Source organism: Neolamprologus multifasciatus, chromosome 11 (assembly GCF_963576455.1).
Source record: "Neolamprologus multifasciatus chromosome 11, fNeoMul1.2, whole genome shotgun sequence".
NCBI lineage: Eukaryota > Metazoa > Chordata > Actinopteri > Cichliformes > Cichlidae > Neolamprologus > Neolamprologus multifasciatus.
Window position 1 is genome coordinate 21,631,558 of NC_140449.1, and position 18,434 is coordinate 21,649,991.

The 18,434-nt window shown below is 40.0% G+C and overlaps 2 protein-coding genes across 2 annotated transcripts in view; both read right to left on the bottom strand.

Moving 5' to 3' along the window:
* leng1 (leukocyte receptor cluster (LRC) member 1) overlaps positions 1-8,468 on the bottom strand; it is a 53,617-nt gene extending 45,149 nt beyond the window's left edge. Inside the window, exon 1 of the mRNA XM_085176603.1 lies at positions 8,433-8,468. The gene's annotated coding sequence lies outside the window, so the exon portion shown is untranslated. The remainder of the gene's footprint in view (positions 1-8,432) is intronic.
* Positions 8,469-8,895: 427 nt separating this feature from the next.
* tmc4 (transmembrane channel-like 4) lies at positions 8,896-18,333 on the bottom strand. Its single transcript, XM_085176597.1, has 16 exons — positions 18,020-18,333; positions 17,756-17,942; positions 15,330-15,472; positions 15,026-15,226; positions 14,445-14,518; positions 13,786-13,931; positions 13,422-13,572; positions 13,121-13,279; positions 12,885-13,042; positions 11,884-12,010; positions 11,285-11,382; positions 10,975-11,158; positions 10,750-10,880; positions 10,441-10,596; positions 10,256-10,334; positions 8,896-9,007 (listed from the first exon to the last, which is right to left on the bottom strand). Exons 1-16 carry the CDS (start codon positions 18,069-18,071, stop codon positions 8,915-8,917), a joined length of 2,139 nt encoding a protein of 712 aa, XP_085032723.1. The 5' UTR covers positions 18,072-18,333; the 3' UTR covers positions 8,896-8,914.
* Between the last annotated feature and the right edge of the window lie 101 nt (positions 18,334-18,434).

Genomic DNA, 18,434 nt, shown 5'->3' on the forward strand with positions numbered 1-18,434 from the left:
TAGAGTGCGAACAGGGCAGGACCCAAAATAGAGCCTTGAAGTACACCGTATTTAAGAGCGGCTATTTTGGAGTTATGGGGGCCCATATTGACATAAAAAGACCTTTCTGACAAGTAGGACTGAAACCAATTCAATTCAATTTTTATTTATATAGAGCCAAATCACAACAAAAGTCGCCTCAAGGCGCTTCATAGATACAGAGAAAAACCCAACAATTATATGACCCCCTATGAGCAAGCACTTTGGCGACAGTGGGAAGGAAAAACTCCCTTTTAACAGGAAGAAACCTCCAGCAGAACCAGGCTCAGGGAGGGGCGGCCATCTGCTGCGACCGGTTGGGGTGAGAGAAGGAAGACAGGATAAAAGACATGCTGTGGAAGAGAGACAGAGGTTAATAACAGATATGATTCAATGCAGAGAGGTCTATTAATACATAGTGAGTGAGAAAGGTGACTGGACAGGAAAAACTCAATGCATCATGGGAATCCCCCGGCAGACTACGTCTATTGCAGCATAACTAAGGGAGGATTCAGGGTCTCCTGGTCCAGCCCTAACTATATGCTTTAGCAAAAAGGAAAGTTTTAAGCCTAAGCTTAAAAGTAGAGATAGTGTCTGTCTCTCGAATCCAAACTGGAAGCTGGTTCCACAGAAGAGGGGCCTGAAAACTGAAGGCTCTCCCTCCCATTCTACTTTTAAATACTCTAGGAACAACAAGTAGGCCTGCAGAGCGAGAGCGAAGTGCTCTAATAGGGTGATATGGTACTACAAGGTCATTAAGATAAGATGGGGCCTGATTATTTAAGACCTTGTATGTGAGGAGCAGGATTTTGAATTCAATTCTGGATTTAACAGGAAGCCAATGAAGGGAAGCCAAAACAGGAGAAATATGCTCTCTCCTTCTAGTCCCTGTCAGTACTCTTGCTGCAGCATTTTGGATTAGCTGAAGGCTTTTCAGTGAGTTTTTTGGACATCCTGATAATAATGAATTGCAGTAGTCCAGCCTGGAAGTAATAAATGCATGAACTAGTTTTTCAGCGTCACTCTGAGACAGGATATTTCTAATTTTAGAGATGTTGCACAAATGGAAGAACGCAGTCTTACATATTTGTTTAATATGTGCGTTGAAGGACATATCCTGGTCAAAAATGACTCCAAGGTTCCTCACAGTGTTACTGGAGGACAAGCTAATGCCATCCAGAGTAAGAATCTGGTTAGATACCATATTTCTAAGCTTTCCAGCGCCGAGTACAATAACCTCAGTTTTATCTGAATTAAGAAGCAGAAAGTTAGCGGCCATCCAGGTCTTTATTTCTTTAAGACATTCCTGCAGTTTAACTAATTGGTGTGTGTTATCTGGCTTCATGGACAGATAGAGCTGGATGTCATCTGCATAGCAGTGAAAATGTATGCTATGTCTTCTAATGATGCTGCCTAAGGGAAGCATGTATAATGTAAACAGAATTGGTCCTAGCACTGAACCCTGTGGAACTCCATAATTAACCTCAGTGTGTGAAGAGGACTCTCCATTTACATGCACAAATTGGAGTCTATTAGATAGATATGCTACAAACCACTGCAGCACAGTACCTGTAATACCTACAGCATGTTCTAATCGCTCTAATAGGATATTATGGTCAACGGTATCGAATGCTGCACTAAGGTCTAGCAGGACAAGCACAGAGATGAGTCCACTGTCAGAGGCCATAAGAAGATCATTTGTAACCTTCACTAAAGCTGTTTCTGTGCTGTGATGAACTCTGAAACCTGACTGAAACTCTTCAAATAAGCCATTCCTCTGCAGATGATCTGTTAGCTGTTTGACAACTACTCTTTCAAGGATTTTTGATATGAAAGGAAGGTTGGAGATTGGCCTATAATTAGCTAAGACTGCTGGGTCTAGAGATGGCTTTTTGAGTAAAGGTTTAACTACAGCCAGCTCGAAGGCCTGTGGTACGTAGCCGATTATTAGAAATAAGTTGATCATATTTAAGATCAAAGAATTAATTAATGGCAGGACTTCTTTGAGCAGTTTTGTAGGAATGGGGTCTAAAAGACACGTTGATGGTTTGGAGGAAGTAATTATTGAAGTTAACTCAGAAAGATCAATTGGAGAAAAAGAGTCTAACTTAACATCAATGGTACTAAGAGTAGCTGTAGATAATATTACATCTGTGGGATGATTATTGGTAATTTTTTCTCTAATGATAAAAATTTTATTTGTGAAGAAGTTCATGAAGTCATTACTAGTTAACGTTAAAGGGATGGTTGGCTCAAAAGAGCTCTGACTTTTTGTCAGCCTGGCTACAGTGCTGAAGAGAAACCTGGGGTTGTTCTTATTTTCTTCAATCAGTGATGAATAGTAAGATGTTCTGGCTTTGTGGAGGGCTTTCTTATAAAGCAACAAACTATTTCTCCAGGCTAAATGATGATCCTCTAAATTTGTGACACGCCATTTCCTCTCCAGATTACGAGTCATCTGCTTTAGGGTACGTGTTTGAGAATTATACCACGGGGTCAGGTACTTCTGATTAGAGACCTTAGTTTTCACTGGAGCTACAGTATCCAGAGTCGTACGTAGTGAGGAGGTGAAATTATTAACAAGATAATCGACCTCTGTTGGGGTAGCGTTCAGATAGCTGCTCTGCTCTGTGTTGGTACAGGGCATTGACGATGATAACAGTGGCTGGATTATATTCTTAAACTTAGTTACAGCGCTTTCAGAAAGACATCTACTTTGATAAAGTCTACTCTCCACTGCTGTGTAATCAATTATTGTAAATGTAAATGTTATCAGGAAATGATCAGACAGGAGAGGGTTTTCAGGAAACACTGTTAAATGTTCAGTTTCTATGCCATATGTTAAAACAAGATCTAGAGTATGATTAAAGTAGTGGGTGGGTTCTTTTACATTTTGAGAGAAACCAATTGAGTCTAATAACAGATTAAATGCCATGTTGAGGCTGTCATTTTTAGCATCTACATGGATGTTAAAATCACCCACAATAATTATTTTATCTGAGCTCAGAACTAAATTAGATATAAAGTCTGAGAAATCAGACAGAAACTCTGTGTAAGGCCCAGGTGGACGATAGATGATAACAAGTAAGACTGGTTTCTGAGTTTCACAGCTGGGGTGGACAATGTTAAGCATCAGGCTTTCAAATGAATTAAAAGTCTGTCTTAGTCTTTCATTAATTAATAGACTGGTGTGAAAAATTGCTGCCACACCACACCCTCGGCCTGTGCTTCGAGATTTCTGGTAGTTAGAATGACTCGGGGGTGTTGATTCATTTAAACTAACATAATCATCCTGCTGCAACCAGGTTTCTGTAAGGCAGAGTAAATCAATTTGTTGATCAATTATTAAGTCATGTACTAACAGAGACTTGGAGGAGAGAGACCTAATATTTAATAATCCACATTTCACTGTTTTACTCTTTGGTTCAGATGTGGATAGTGTATTGTTCTTTCTTTGTAATTGTTTATGTTTAAGTTGTTTGTTTCTGGTTTTTAGTTTGTTTTTTGTCTTTTTGGAAGCTGACACAGTCTCTATGGAGATGGGTTTTTGGGGGGGTAGCAGGAGGAGAGAAGCTGTAGAGAGGCGTGTAAGACTGCAACTCTGCTTCCTGGTCCCAACTCTGGATAGTCATATTTTGGGGGGTTTAATAAATTTGTCGATATTTCTAGAAATGAGAGCTGCTCCATCCAAAGTGGGATGGATGCCGTCTCTCCTAACAAGACCAGGTTTCCTCCAGAAGGTTTGCCAATTATCTATGAAGCCCACATCGTTTCTGGGACACCACTCAGACAGCCAGCAATTTAAGGAGAACATGCGGCTAAACATGTCACTCCAGGTCTGATTGGGGAGGGGACCAGAGAAAACTACAGAACCACTGTAGGGCAGATCCTTTTAGGCCAGCATGATATTCTAGCCGTGATAACAGGATGATCAAAAGCTGCTGACAGGTCCAACAATAAAAGGGCAGAGTCCAGAGTTAAAAGAATATTGTTAAAAATCTTTAAAAGTGCTGTCTCAGTGCTATGAAGTGATTTAAAACCAGATTGAAATTTTTCAGAAATTTTTACCTAAAAGTAACTTGGTAAAAAGTTGTTGACTTATTTCACTTCAAGCCAAAAACTGACACATTCATTCTCAGAAATGAAGTTCCTAAATACCTGTTACACAGCTCATTAACACAAATATCTAATCATCCACTCCTGTCAGCTGAGAATGGTCAACTGAGGCCACGGTTTACACAGACTTGTCAAAACTGGATAACAGAAGACTGACAAAACCCTGACGAGTCTCAATTTCTGCTGCAATATTCAGATGGTAGAGTCAGAATTGGTGTAAAGAACATGAAGACATGGCCCCATCAAGCCTTTTATCAACAGTTTAGGATGGTTGTGGTTGGGTTAAGGTGTGAGGGACTTCTTCGGTACACTATAGGCCTGTTAGTACCAATTAAGCATCAGTGCTGCTGGCTATGTCCATCCCTTTATAACCACAGTGTCTTCTGCTGGATAACACACATTGTCACAAATTTCAAATCATCTCAAACTATTTTTTTTGAACATCACAAATAGTTCACTGCACTCAAATGAACTCCACAGTCACCAAATCTCAATCCAGTAGAGCACCTTTGAGGTGAGACAGAACGGGAGGCTCACATTGGAGAATCAGATCAAATCTGCAGTAGCTGTGTGACGCTGTCGTGTCAATATGGACCAAAAGCAGAATATGGACTGAAAAGCTTTGAGTGTGAGTTTTGTTCCCACCACCTTGTTGAATCTCTGTCACACAAACAAAGCAGTTATGAAAGTAAAAAAAAGGCAAAGGGCCCCAACCTGCTTTTAGCAAGGTGTGCCTAATAAATTGTCCAGTGAGCATATTGCTCGATCCTAATCTGTACTGACAAGTTTGCAGATCTTTTGGTTTTTCAATAAATAAAACAAGAAAATGTGTTTAAGCGTATTAAACAAAACACATTTTAACTATTGACCTGCAGAGCTAAACAAGCAAAAACATTCAATATATACTAATACAGCACAAGTAAAAGCAAAAATCACCCAATGCAGGTGAGGTCCTGATATGCAGAGGCAAAATTTAGGAGCAGTTAATGCAATGGCATCATCTCCTTTATGCTTTCATTTGGCTGTTGGGACACAGAGTAACTACTCAGAAGATGTCAATGATTTTGTGAGAATGTTCACAGTAAAAAAAAAAAAAAAGAAAGAAAAACACAAGTGAGAGGTGTAAACTCATTCACTTACTTCAAAACAAGCCATAAAATCTTACAAATCGCTTCTATCTGATTTTGGCACCTTTTCAAAGCCAAGCAGTTCACTCAGAGGAGGGAACCACTGCTGCAGGAGTGGCATCTATAGTAAAACTACATGTGCTTCCAGCCCAGAATAACGTGGTAAGTCATAGTGCCTGAGAGATTTTCTTACCAGGATTTGCTTACATAGTGACATTATAGGACGAGTGCAATGAGTACATTCAACCGTTGTTATCAAATCTGCATGCACATACATTCAGCTGTTTAAGCTTTACAGCATGAGTTTGTTAGTGTGTGTTCAGTCAAGTCTCACGCTTCGCATGTTGTGTTTTCTCACAGTCCTCTCCAGGGGGATGATAAGGCTTTATCACACATGCCCTGCAACAGGAGCAGAACTTTGACCCTGTGAGATCTCGTCACATGTAGATTTGCCTCTGCTGATGATCCTCTTTGTCCAGAGAAATGTAGTTTGTGTCTTTTTGGCTTTGGGGAGACTCAGAAGAGTGTGAGAGGAGCAACACTGAAAGGTAAGTTTCAGATCAGAGGATTTAGTAGGAGTCAAATAGCATCAGACGGCTCGGGTGGTAACCGTCGGTTTTTGTTTCCACACCAGCTTCAACTATCACTGGCTCAGAGGGCTGGAGATGCTGCCAAGAGGCAGAGTAAGGGCAATGACTGGGAAGGTGGTGGTGGATCAGCTGATTGCGGCTCCTCTCACCATCAGTGCCTTTTACATTGGTATGTGTGTCTCAAAGCTTATTTAGATTTTTCTGATATGGCCTAATATTCTAAATCTGAAGTGACGGACGGAACTTACTCTTTTAAGAGGGTGTTGCCTGCTGCTATTGAGTTTGCTGTGTGGTCAGTTAATATACCTCCATAGGAAGTGAGTCAGTGAAAATTATTTATTTTAATGTAAACGGAGTTCTGAATGTGATTAAGATGAGTAGGATACTGTCTAAAGTAAGGAAGGAGAAGGCCCAGATTGCATTACTTAAGGACACACATGAACCAAGCAGATCACTTGTGATTGAAAAGAAAGGGTTTTTAATATGTATTCTCTTCTTCTGTCAAATCTAAACACAAGAGGGGTGTGGCTACACTTATCTCAGGTACACTTAACTATGAAAATACATCAGAAGTCTGTGACAAGGAAGGCAGATTTGTTAGAATAACAGGAAGGATATAGGAGTCTGAAATCACAATATTAAATGCTTAAGCTCCCCCTGCGAGCGATTGGCTATTCTATAGGAATAATTTTGATTTAATGGTGGACTCTTGGGGGGCAGTTATCTGGGGGGGATTTTAACTTTTGGCTTGATCCAAAACTAGACTCCTCCAACCTGACAAGATAAGATAAGATAAGACCACTTACCAGAAAAGTTCATTCTTTTATGGTAGAGATGGCTACCCATCTATCAGAGATTTCACTCACTATTCGGGCTCATTTAAAGTCTATGCCAGGCTGGACTACTTTTTTATGTTTAATGTGGATAGATTTAGGATCAGAGAAAGTGACATATTAACGAGGGATTTATCTGACCATAGTCTTATCTCTCTATCTTTATTGGTGGCTAGGAAAAAAACGTAACACTCTTTGGAAATTTAATTCGCACTTACTCAATGAGCCTACCAAAGTCTCTAAAATAAAGGAAGACATTAAACAGTTTCTAGAAATTAATGAAACAGGCGAAGAATCTCCAACTATTCTTTGGGATAGGCTTAAAGCGGTAATGAGAAGTAAATTAATTTCTATCGCCTCCCACTTAAACAGAATGAAAGGGCAAAAATTAGTAGATCTACAGGCAAATTTAAAGATGAAACAACAGGAAGATATAAACAGATATAAACTGTAAAGCAGGAAATCAGGAAAATACAGGGTGACATTAATGATATTTACACACAGGAGGCCCAAAATAGTTTAACTTTTTTGAGGCAGAAATACTATAAGAGAGGAGGGAAATCCACAACATACCTGACACACAAATTATGCAAACAACCAAAGTACGATATACAAAATTAAGGACCCCAAAACTAATATTCTGGAAACAAAATTAGAAAACATTCAGAAATGCTTTGAGGCCTTCTTTAGAGAACTGTATTCACAACCTAATGCCGCTGAGGAGAATTATATTGCCGTCTTTCTTAGCTCTCTAGAATTACCTTCACTCCTCAACTCTCAAAATAAGTATTTAATACATCCCATTTCAGTGGAAGAAATCAATGCAGTTTTTTCCAGATTAAGATTACTGAGCCTGAGTTGCCTTTGGGATTTAAAATCCCTGTTAACATGATTGAAAGTAATATGATGATCCATCTTAGTTCCAGAAAGCTGCAGAGAGGAACCAAGGAACTGAGCAAGATTTGAACAGAAGAAGGGGATTTCTGCTGAAAGATGGCACTCTGTATCATCAGCAAGGTTCAGCATTACAGTTGGTGGTTCCTAGAGAAGTCCAGAAGGTGGTGCTCTCCATTCCATGGGCTGGCCACTTGGGAAAGCACAAGACCATGGCCCACATTAGAAAATATTTTCATTGGCCTGGAATGTGCTCCTCTTTGCATATAGAGAAGTACCCCAGGCTTCTACAGGTTTTTTTTTTTTGAACTATTGTATGGCCATGAGGTACGAGGCCCCATCTCTTCTGAGGAAGATCACAGGCTGTCAATGTTGTCTCTTATGTTGTCTAGATGCAGGAACGGCTGGAGAAGATGACAGAGTTGGCCCAACCCCACAAAGCAGAAGCACAGCAGCACCAGAAGGCCTGGTACGACCAGTCAGCTCGGCAGAGATCCTTCAGTCGTGGTCAGAAAGTGCTGGTGCTTCTTCCAAGTGATGACAGTAAGCTGTTAGCAAAAATGGCCAGGGCTATATGAGATCCAGAAGAAACTTGGACAAACAACCTATAAGGTTGCCATTCCAGATCAGCCCCGCTCCAGCAGAGTACAGAGCTCCAGCTCAAATTAAAGCCGCTAGTTGTGGAAGGAAGTGCGTCAATGCCCCAAAGTGGAAAAATAGAAGGAAAATATATAAATATACAAAAACAAATAATAACAGAAAAAAATCTTTATATTTGCAGCTCTGACCTCCCGAGAGGCAGAGCTAACGAGGTAACGTTAGCCGATGTTTGCTACTTTCCACATCTACTTTACCTTAAAGACTCAGCACCACGCAGAGATATCACATTTTTGCCAATTTAGCAATATTTTGTACATTTTTAATTGCTGAGTGAAGAATTTCTCTTGTTGGACAGGTAGCAGGACCTCACAGGAACAGGCAGACCCAAACAGGAAGTAAACAGTAGCTCCATGTTGAAGCAATAACACAATGGCGACAGCAGAGGGGGCTGTTGTGTTTCTGATTTTATTTTATTATGCAAAGAAAAGAATATCTGCTTTGAAGGACAGACAGAAAAGGCACTAATCTATTTACATAGTGGAAATGTTATACTCTAATAACGATCAAGTTTTAATTCTCCTTCTTTATGTATTCCTTTAAAAAAATCACAACCTTTAATACAGTTATCTTCGTGCAGGCGTGTGTGGTAAAACACAGCCTGCATTAAATTCTAAACATAAAAACAAGTCTTATTATGTTGTTTTCAAGACGGTAAATCCTTGCCCATATGTCGTGTTCAATCTTGTACTCCTGCATGATGTGTCGGTATATGAGCTTGCCGACTCAGGCTCTCAATCTGCTTGATCAGGAACTGTTTGTCACGGCTCTCCTGTAAACCAAAAACTCATAAGTCCATGTGAGAATCAGGAAACCATTTAACTTACTGTTTCAAAGTGAAGCCTAATGACGTATATAAAAGATCACCATTTAATTTCAGGACTGTAGGGTCATTATAAACTGTAAGGTAAGGTCATTATAAACAATAATTAATGCAGATAGGTTTGTATATTTGGACTGGACTGTGTGTAGTTGTTGTAAAGTGCCTGTGAATACATCCTCTTTGAATTCCAAGATTTACCTATCAACACATGATATTAAACCTCAGCAGGTTTTAAAATGAAGTTAATGCAAATACACACAAGCAGAAAGTTATTATATATTAGACTGTTTCATTTTGTAACAAATACTGAAACAAGAAGCAGTTGTGTAAAACTGATAGTACAGTTTGAAAAAGACTGGCTCGTTTGGAAAGGTCGCCAGGAGAAAGCCTATTTACTGTAAATCATGGCAACACAGTTTAAGTCTCAACAAACCTTAAGACTTCTGAAACAATGTCCTTTGTTCAGTTTAGACCAAAGTGGCGATCCTTGACCATAATGTGTAGCTTCATGTTTGGTGAAAACCAGGCACAGCATATCAGCACAAACATTTCAAACCAACTGTCCAGCACGGTGCTGGAGGGGTAATGATTTGTCCTTGTTATTTGCACCCACTGGACCTGAGCACTTTGCAGTGATTGAGTCAACCTTAAACTCCTCTGTATACCAAAGTATTCTAGAGTCAACTATGAGACCATCTGTCTGACAGCTAAAGCTTGGCTGAATTTGGGTCACGCAGCAGGACAGTGATCCCAAGAACAGCAGCAAATCTACAACTGAATGGTTGACAAAGAAAAGAGTCAAGGTGCTGCAATTGTCCAGTCAAATTCCTGACCTTAAACATATTGAAAAGCTGTGGTGGGCCAAAATTCCTTCACAACAATGTGAGAGACTAATAAAGTCATACAGAATACGGTAGTTCTAACAGCTACTGAATCGGGAAGTGTACCTAGTTGTACCTAGTTTGTCACACAGCGCTTCTGCATTTTGGCATAATTTTTGTTAAGTAATCACATGGTGTAATACATCATGTTAGAGTCTGATAAGGACCAGATGATTTTTTTTGTTATTATGTCCTGAACAATTGAAAGAGGGTGTATTTACTTTCCTTCTTTGGCTTTTTCCTTAAGTACATGACTTTATCTAATAATAATAATAATAATAATAATAATAATAATAATAATAATAAAGCAGTTTACCAGTTTAAGCTGAGCTTTTAGCAGTGCAATGCTTCTCCCATAGACAGTTGCTAAAGCTACGACATAGCACATCACCACACTGCCAGGGAGAAGAGAGACATAATATTACTCCATGAAATGCACAGTAAGGACTATTTAATATGCAGGTCATCATTACACAAATAGCATACTGAGAGGTCACGCACATTGATAATGCAAAAAGAGGGATGGAGAACGCCTGGGAGCCGACGAAGAAGAGAAACTCCTGTGTGACGTTAGAGAGATTGTAGAACGAGTCTGGAACAGTTGACCACATGGTACTGGAGGAATGGAAAGGACCACAACCGTAAGAGGGACGGATCCTGTTTGAGGAAGAGGGACACACAATGTTAAATAACATAAAAAATGTTTTCATGCAAAGTTTATAGCAGTGACAGCATCCAGCAAGTTTTCTTACAGTGATGCAGAAAAAGCAGTTGTGTTGCAACTGTTACAGGTAAGTATGAAACACTCACTCAGAGAGACTGTAAATCAAGACAACTGTTGCCAAAGCCCATCCAAACAGGAGCACCACCAGAAAAAAGAAGGTGGAGGTGGTAGAACGAAACGTCCTCAGCGCTGGCCGACAGTTTTGGAAGAGTGTTATCTGCGGGGGGAAAAGTGGCAATTTAATAGTGGATTAGGGACACAATCACCAAGCAATGTATGACGTGTTGGCGGTGTTAAAGCTAGAGCCTCACCTTCTTGCAGTAAAATAGGATGACAAACTTCAAGGTGTTGATGGCGGGCAGCAGAGGGCAAAAAAGAGCTCCCACCCAGACCACAGTCTGACCATAAACCAGGCCAAGCACATTGGAGGGAACCACAAACTCCTGCCGCCCCACCCACTGAACAGGCTTACAGGAACAGTTATCCACCACAAGCCTACCACATACACAAAAAAACACTACATAGCTGAACACAAGACTGATTGACCAGTATTCAAATATACAGCATGCATTTGCATGATGTGCATTAATACGACTCATATCTTTATGCTATAAAAAGTACCTGCGTGGAAATTCAACCAGCAGAAAAACAGCAACGTTGATGAGGAGGTCAAACATTGTGAGCTTGTACATTTCCTGCCCCACACGTGTTTCCCAGCACTACCAATAAGAAAAGATAAGATTGTCTTTCAGTGTGGACATGCTGAATATATTCAAAGCTGATGTTACTGTTGTGTTAACCTCTTTGTCTGCACACACAGGCTGTTATAGCAGCTGTTAAAGAGCGTGTTTTGTATTTTACTCAAGCCTCCGTCAGCAGAACGAGGCAGTCGCAGAGCTGCTACTGTTCTCCCCAAGAGATCAAAAAATATTTACTGAAAAACCCTGACATGCTTTACCATTATTGTTTATGACTTTTTAAAATACAAACGGAGTGTAAATGAGTTTCCAGTTCAATTATTCTGTCAGTTTTTCTTTTGCACGTGGAAGCCTTCAAGGGATCCTGTTTAATTTACCCAGCAAAGTCTTGATCCAGAAACAAACTGAAAGCACTGCTTTTTCTCATGACAGACAACTTAAACACAAACAACAGAAGGTCTGTCTTATAGGACCCCCTCCGTGCTGTTACACTCTGAAAATGAAGATCAGTAATATAATTACTTGGAATTCATTGTAGTTGTACTCGCACAGTGTACAGTTTCCTTTGAGCTCATCAGGGTAGCAGGTGATCTGACTCCACAGGGTGTAGAGGAGGACGCCCAGACTCACCAGACGCAGAAACACTGCCCTGGGTGTGGAAGAGAAATGGGTAATTTTCATTCATCTAATTTTAATTTCACACTAATCTTACTTGATAACTCAACACAGATAAGGATACACTACCATATTTAAAAATTTGTTACATAAAACTAATGACCAGGTTTAAAGCAGGGAAGGTTTTAAGCTGCTTTTTGTGTTTATTTTACCTTGAGGGCCCCATGAACAAGGTTTTTAGCTGATGTAAGTTGTTCTCTATGTGGGAGCCAGGGTGAGCTAGTATTTAAAAAAAACTGAAGGACGTGCCACACGAAGTAACCTGAGCTGAAATTGGAATTTGTAGAACAGGTAAGGTGGTGATTGCAACATAATTTCCTTTGTATTGCACACTATATTGGAGAATCATGGCAAAAGCATTATAGCAGCTTGTGTATAGCCATAGTGGGCAGATAATAAAACATGTGGGTTAGATCATATTTATCATCAGGCATTTATCATTTTGCTGTTTGTTTGATCCATGGCTTGTGACTAGACCCATTATTGTCTGCTCTGTTAGAGCCAGTCGTTAAGGATAAACCTGGCAAGCTAGGCAGTCTTGATAATTATGGGCCTAGTTATTGTACTATGATTAAAGTGAGTAAAATATTTATTGTGTTTAATATTCTGGTCAATTTTTAAAATAGGTCCAGCAGCATCATTATCAATAGTTGTTATAGTGTTATAATTCTGCATTTACTCTCTTATTTACAATAAAAATTTTCCACATTTGCTGGAGTTTGTCATATCTCATTGTGTATTTGTGATAAGAAGATATGGGCTTGGAGCGACTGATCAGATTTTTTTTTTTCAAGCATTACAAACACAAATAAATTAAATGCATGTGACATAATCCTTTTCTCACAAACCTTAAGAGAGCCAATATGATAGTAGTGCTGGGGGAGTATTGCTCTACTAAGGCGATCTTGTCACACAGCAGAGGTACCACAAAGTTTCCAGCAGTGATGACCATGGACGGGAGATACTGGATAATAAAGCCAAGGATCCCTTGCTCATCAGCCCTATTCTGTTTAGCAGAAATGGGAGATGGTCACCCAGAGCTTCAAGAAGATCATGTTGGCATCGTTATTTTTACATCGTTTACCTGGCTGAACTGTGTGGTCACATAGATGCCGTAGAAAGCTCCTCCAATGAGCCCAAGTGAAAGAAAAGTCATTAAAACACGCAGAGAGTATAAAATCACTTTTTTTGATGTTGACAGATCAGCCTCGTGTCTCTTTCGACTCTCCTCCTCCAGATCCACCTGGCCGAGGGAGAGAAGAGAGATGAGGGGTCACCTGAAGGCACATCATGTACATGAAACTGTGGAGCAAAGCTGCCACGTGTGGGTCACATTTCTCTTTTTCAGCACTTCATCCTGTTAAGTAGGATAGATCCCTTCTGACCTGTAGCTGGTAGAGGATGTTTTTCTGCTTCAGTTTGGTAGCTCTGTCTCCCAGGCAACTATAGTCCCATCCGGTGAACACGATCATGCTGTAACTGCTCACTCCAGTGCTGCTTCCCGTTGCCACAGCAACTCGAGCTGCAGTCCCCATCCTGTGTGTGAACAGCCAGTGAAAAGGATACAGACACAAGTCAGGCTGACTGAACTCAGGACTCTAAGCTAAACATACAAACACACAGCCTTTATTTACATAATGCATCCGTTTTAACACAAACTATAGTGTCTCCAGACCCCAGGAATTCAGTAAAACCAACCCAATTTTGCTGTCTAATCAAGAACCTGGCCGTTACAGTCGTGGGACTGACCGTGTTATCATGCAGATGAGACAAAAGGCAAAGTAGAAGACAGCAGTGAGGATGTAGGCAAGAGGAATGTTGTAGAAGAAGTCCCTGTTCGGCATCTCTGTGATGTTGTAGTAGCCATAAAACAGGTATGAATACTCCATAAAACCCTGTAAAGGAGAGAAGAATATCCAGCTCAAGATGCAATTAAATTTTGCCGGCTAAAAATAATAGCAGGAGAATTGTGCAATTTCTTCACTACAATATAGGGCTAGATTTATCATTTAGGTCTATATTTCAGCTCCAACGTGAAGCCTAAAAGCATAAATGAACCGGTGTCATTCACATAAAACACTTTGACAAGGTGCAGCAGAAAAGCACAGGTGTAAAGCCTAAAATGAGTCACGGCTCATTCAAACTAGCTGCTTTAGTTTCAGTGTTGTGGTTCTGCGTGTGCTGCCTTCTTTCATACTCATGCCAACATAGTGTCAGTAACACCCATGACTTTCTATTTTCAAACCACCACTCACAAAAAGACATTATTACTCCAGCTGTACCTTATATGTGTTCTCGGTGTCACCTTTTTGCAGAATGAAACTGGAATGACACTTCTATGAAAGTCTAAAGTGCCTCAAACTAAAGTGCAGGTCTATATACATTCTGCAAGTCTCTCAACGTCTCACCGTTCCCGAAAGGAAGTCGAGCAGGTACTGATAGATCTCCGTCGTGTTCTTAACTTCATACACCTTGCATTCATCTGGATTTGAAAAAATAAAACACAGTAAACAAAAAGCTTCCTCTGAACATAAAAGGTCATGCTGTTGCCTCAAGAATTTATGATATTTGTAAATAAATTAAATACACAGAAAGAGACAGGGAGATTCAATGCAGCTGCAGTGGAGACTATTTAACGTCTAAATAAGATCTGTTTCTCATGTGGCTTTAAAATAATCAAAGGATTTCAGGTCTGGAGATGATAAATGATATTAGGGATAAACTCATTTTTGTATATATTTGAATGTCACAGATGTGGAATTTTGTATAAATATTCTGCTCATCCACAGGTAAGCGGCCCACATTTTATTTCTGAAGGGAATACCAGAAGGGAATACCACTCTCTCTACTCTTACTCCTACAAACGCAGGGCTGTTGCCTGGAAACTGTTGCAGCAAACTGCAAGAAGGCTTCCTGTTGTAATTACAAAGAAATGTGATAAAAGATGAGAAACAAGGAAAAAAGGAGGAAATGAAGAAACAGGACGCACCGGTACGATTTGTTTCATTCGAGTTATTGCTAACAGTGATGTTATCTGTGCTGTTGGTGGTTGGTTGGTGGTGGTTGGTGGATCTGAAGATAACACTGGGAATGAGGACAAACCCAGCAATCAGAAAGAAGGACACAAAATTCAGAACCACCAAGAAGCGAAGGAACACGAAGTAAGACTGGACACCACCTCCAAAGTTCCCTGTGAGGGCAAAGAAACATGGTTTGTTTAAAATGTAAACTTAACACGTGGGACTGAGCTGCTTCCTTTATTGTCCTTTTATATTAATTTACTGCATGTGTACCTCCAATCATTTGCACCGACTTCCTCCACAATGAGAAAAAATAAAGAAATTCTTTGCATTTGTTTCTGAGTTTACGCAGCATCTGTCTCCCTCTCCAGGACACATCTCTGGAAAATGCGGGCGACCGCATTTGCTGCACTTCCCTGTGAAGGACACATAATAAAGAAATTATATTACAACAACTCAAAATTCCCTCACAATTACCAAGTAATTTAAAATAAACTATATATAGGAGAATTATTAAATAAACATGAATTAGATAGCACTTACACAGTATATACATACATTAACAAGCAGTTTTTGTCATTCTGCCTCTGCACATCACCACAGAGGATTTTAAATCAAATAATCAAGATGTGACTAAAGTGCAGGCTTTCAGCTTTAGTTTAGGGGCTTTATCAAAAATGTTTTCATTGACAGCTTGTGAATTTAAAGCCATTTTGATAAATAGAAACGTATTTTCAGAGACGTATTGCGTCATCTCTCTGCTCAATCATGTCTACACCCACCTGGACCAGCCAGCGAGCACTGTGAAGGTCATGTTTTTTGACTTTTCCAGTGCTTTCAACACCATCAGGCCGACCCTCCTTGGTGATAAGCTAACAGCGATGCAGGAGAATGCTTCTCTGGTGTCCTGGATTGCTGATTACCTAACAGGAAGACCACAAGGTAATCAGCAATACAGGGGCACCACAAGGAACTGTCTTCTCCCTCTTCCTCTTCACCCTCTACACCACAGACTTCAGCCACTGCACAGAGACCTGCCATCTTCAGAAGTTTTCTGATGACTCTGCGGTGGTTGGATGCATCAGCAGGGATGATGAGACAGAGTACCGGGCTGTGGTTAACTGATTTGTCACGTGGTATGAGCAGAATCATCTGAGGCTCAACGTGGCAAAGACCGAGGACTATAAATACCTCGGAGTATACATTAACAATAAACTGAACTGGGCTAAAAACACCACTGGTTCCACTGGCAGCCATACCTGTGCATGCTACATTTCCTCTACCATGTGTGACAGATAATGTGGTTTGTCTCCAAACATGACCTGTTTTTCTCCTTCTCCAAACCTTTTTCTTCCCATCATTCTGATACGTCTCAGTTTCATCTGTCGAAACAGTTTTTTCCCATAGATGGCCACCGCCTTCTTCCTTGTGACCAGTGGTCTGAACCTTGTTGTAAACCCTGTGCATTTACATTCATGAAGAAGTTTCATGATTGTGGACTTTGACAATGATACACCTCCTCAAAAGTTGTTTTTACTAGAGCTGATGTTATAAAGGTGTTTTCTTCTTAACCACAATAATAAAAGCTGGCTTTTATTTTCTTTCAGGCCTTTTTGGTTTTACTGAGCTGCTCAATGCAATCCTTCTTTTTAGGAATGAACCAGTTTACTGACTTCTAAAGTATATTTCATTTTTCTGAAAGGTTATTTTGAATTTTCAGCCTAATTATTGCCTCCTTCGCCTATATCAACATCTCTTAGAACATTATATTAGGAATTCAATTAAAAGACTACTGAATACAAGGTGAACACTGGAAATTAACTCTATCATTTATCTGCTTAATTTGTAATCAAACAGTGAGTGAACAGGCCTCACCTGGCCATGAGACTGCTCATCAATCAACTGTGCAATTACTGTGACTGTGTATACAAATGGCTGTAATTACTAAACAGTTAGTGCAACTCTTTTGTTAAGTCCACTTAATTAAAGCTGGAAGTCTGCACTTCAATCATGTCTTGATTGTTTGATTTGAAATCACTGTGAGGGTGTAGAAACCTATGAAACCTACACAAACTGTGTCCATGTCCTTAGGTTTATAGATGTAACTGTAGGCAGACACGTACAGTTTAATATACATGAACAACCAGCTGTCTATAACAACTAGCTAATGAAATTGATTGGGTTTAAATGAAGCTATGTGTTGAATGATTTTTCTTCCAGAAATCTACTTGGAAATTATGTTGTGTGTGTTTTGCAGATCCACATTATCCCAGCTCCATTACAAGACTCATGTTATTTAGATGACTTAAGTTTTTATCATATACTGCTAAAAGTTAAAACCCAAGCACAAGTGAAGTTATAAAGTCCAATATAGACTATTGTAACAGAACTCAGTGAGATAAGTAACAGTGTGTGATGAAGGGTGATTATGTTTTTCATTTGTAAGAGGATGAATGTTCTGCTTCATATCAGCCACATACTCATTCTTTAAGACAGCGTTTAAATTTGGGAACATGCTATCATTTACCAGCAATACACTGCTGACTCCCTGACCTTTAAACTCTAGTCATTAATTTACTCGCATTAATTTAGTCCATGACCTCAAATCTGGGCTCTCCATTAGCTTTCTCTTTATTTCTCAGTTTTTCCACTAAATTACTGAAACGTCCCCACCAAACATTCAGTAGAAAGTTTCATACCTTATAGTTCTTCTCAGGTGCATGGGCAGGGGAATACACCTGATGTCCCGTTTGGGTCCACCATCGCTGTCTTCATCTTCATCCTCGGGGATTGAGTCCCAGTTGAAGTGAGGATAACTCTGATCAGGAGCTGGAGACGAAACCCGCCGACACCTGAGTGACTGCTGCTCACCGTCATAACCATTTCCTGTGAGCGAAAGACATTCAGACATCGTCTAAGAGTTTAAAACAAAACAACAAATACAAGCAGGTAAATCTGATCACCTCCAGTGTAATCGTAAATATGAGAGTTTTGTCTCTGTATTTCACCGGCCATCTCTCTGACGAATGTTAACAGTTTTCCTCTACAATCACATCTATTAGCTGACCGGCAACAAATCCAGACTCAAACAAATAAGTGAAACACTTCCTGGTGAGGATAATCTGCGTATCCATGAGCTGCTTCCTTGTTGTCCCCTTTCACGGACTTTAATCCCTTTGTAAATGACTGCACATGCACTTCCTTATCGGCTTCAACCTAATGAGTTAGCTTTACCCAGCCAGAAGGGAAAAGCACACTGAAAACAAGGATGTCAGATATTTTGTCTTGAAGTGCTAAAATCATAAATGTCTTTGACTTTACAGGAAAGGGGAGGAAATTAATGCATTTTAACAGCGGACAGGGATGCCAGGAAATGAA

What these genes read in the sequence shown, in the direction of transcription:
- tmc4 (XM_085176597.1), bottom strand. Translation starts at nt 18,071, where the DNA reads ATGGCCGGTGAAATACAGAGACAAAACTCTCATATTTACGATTACACT. An exon ending in GTCGGTGCAAATGATTGGAG is followed by an intron (nt 15,227 to 15,329) that starts GTACACATGCAG and finishes TTGCCCTCACAG; the next exon opens with GGAACTTTGGAGGTGGTGTC. An exon ending in ACATCCTCTACCAGCTACAG is followed by an intron (nt 13,280 to 13,421) that starts GTCAGAAGGGAT and finishes TCCCTCGGCCAG; the next exon opens with GTGGATCTGGAGGAGGAGAG.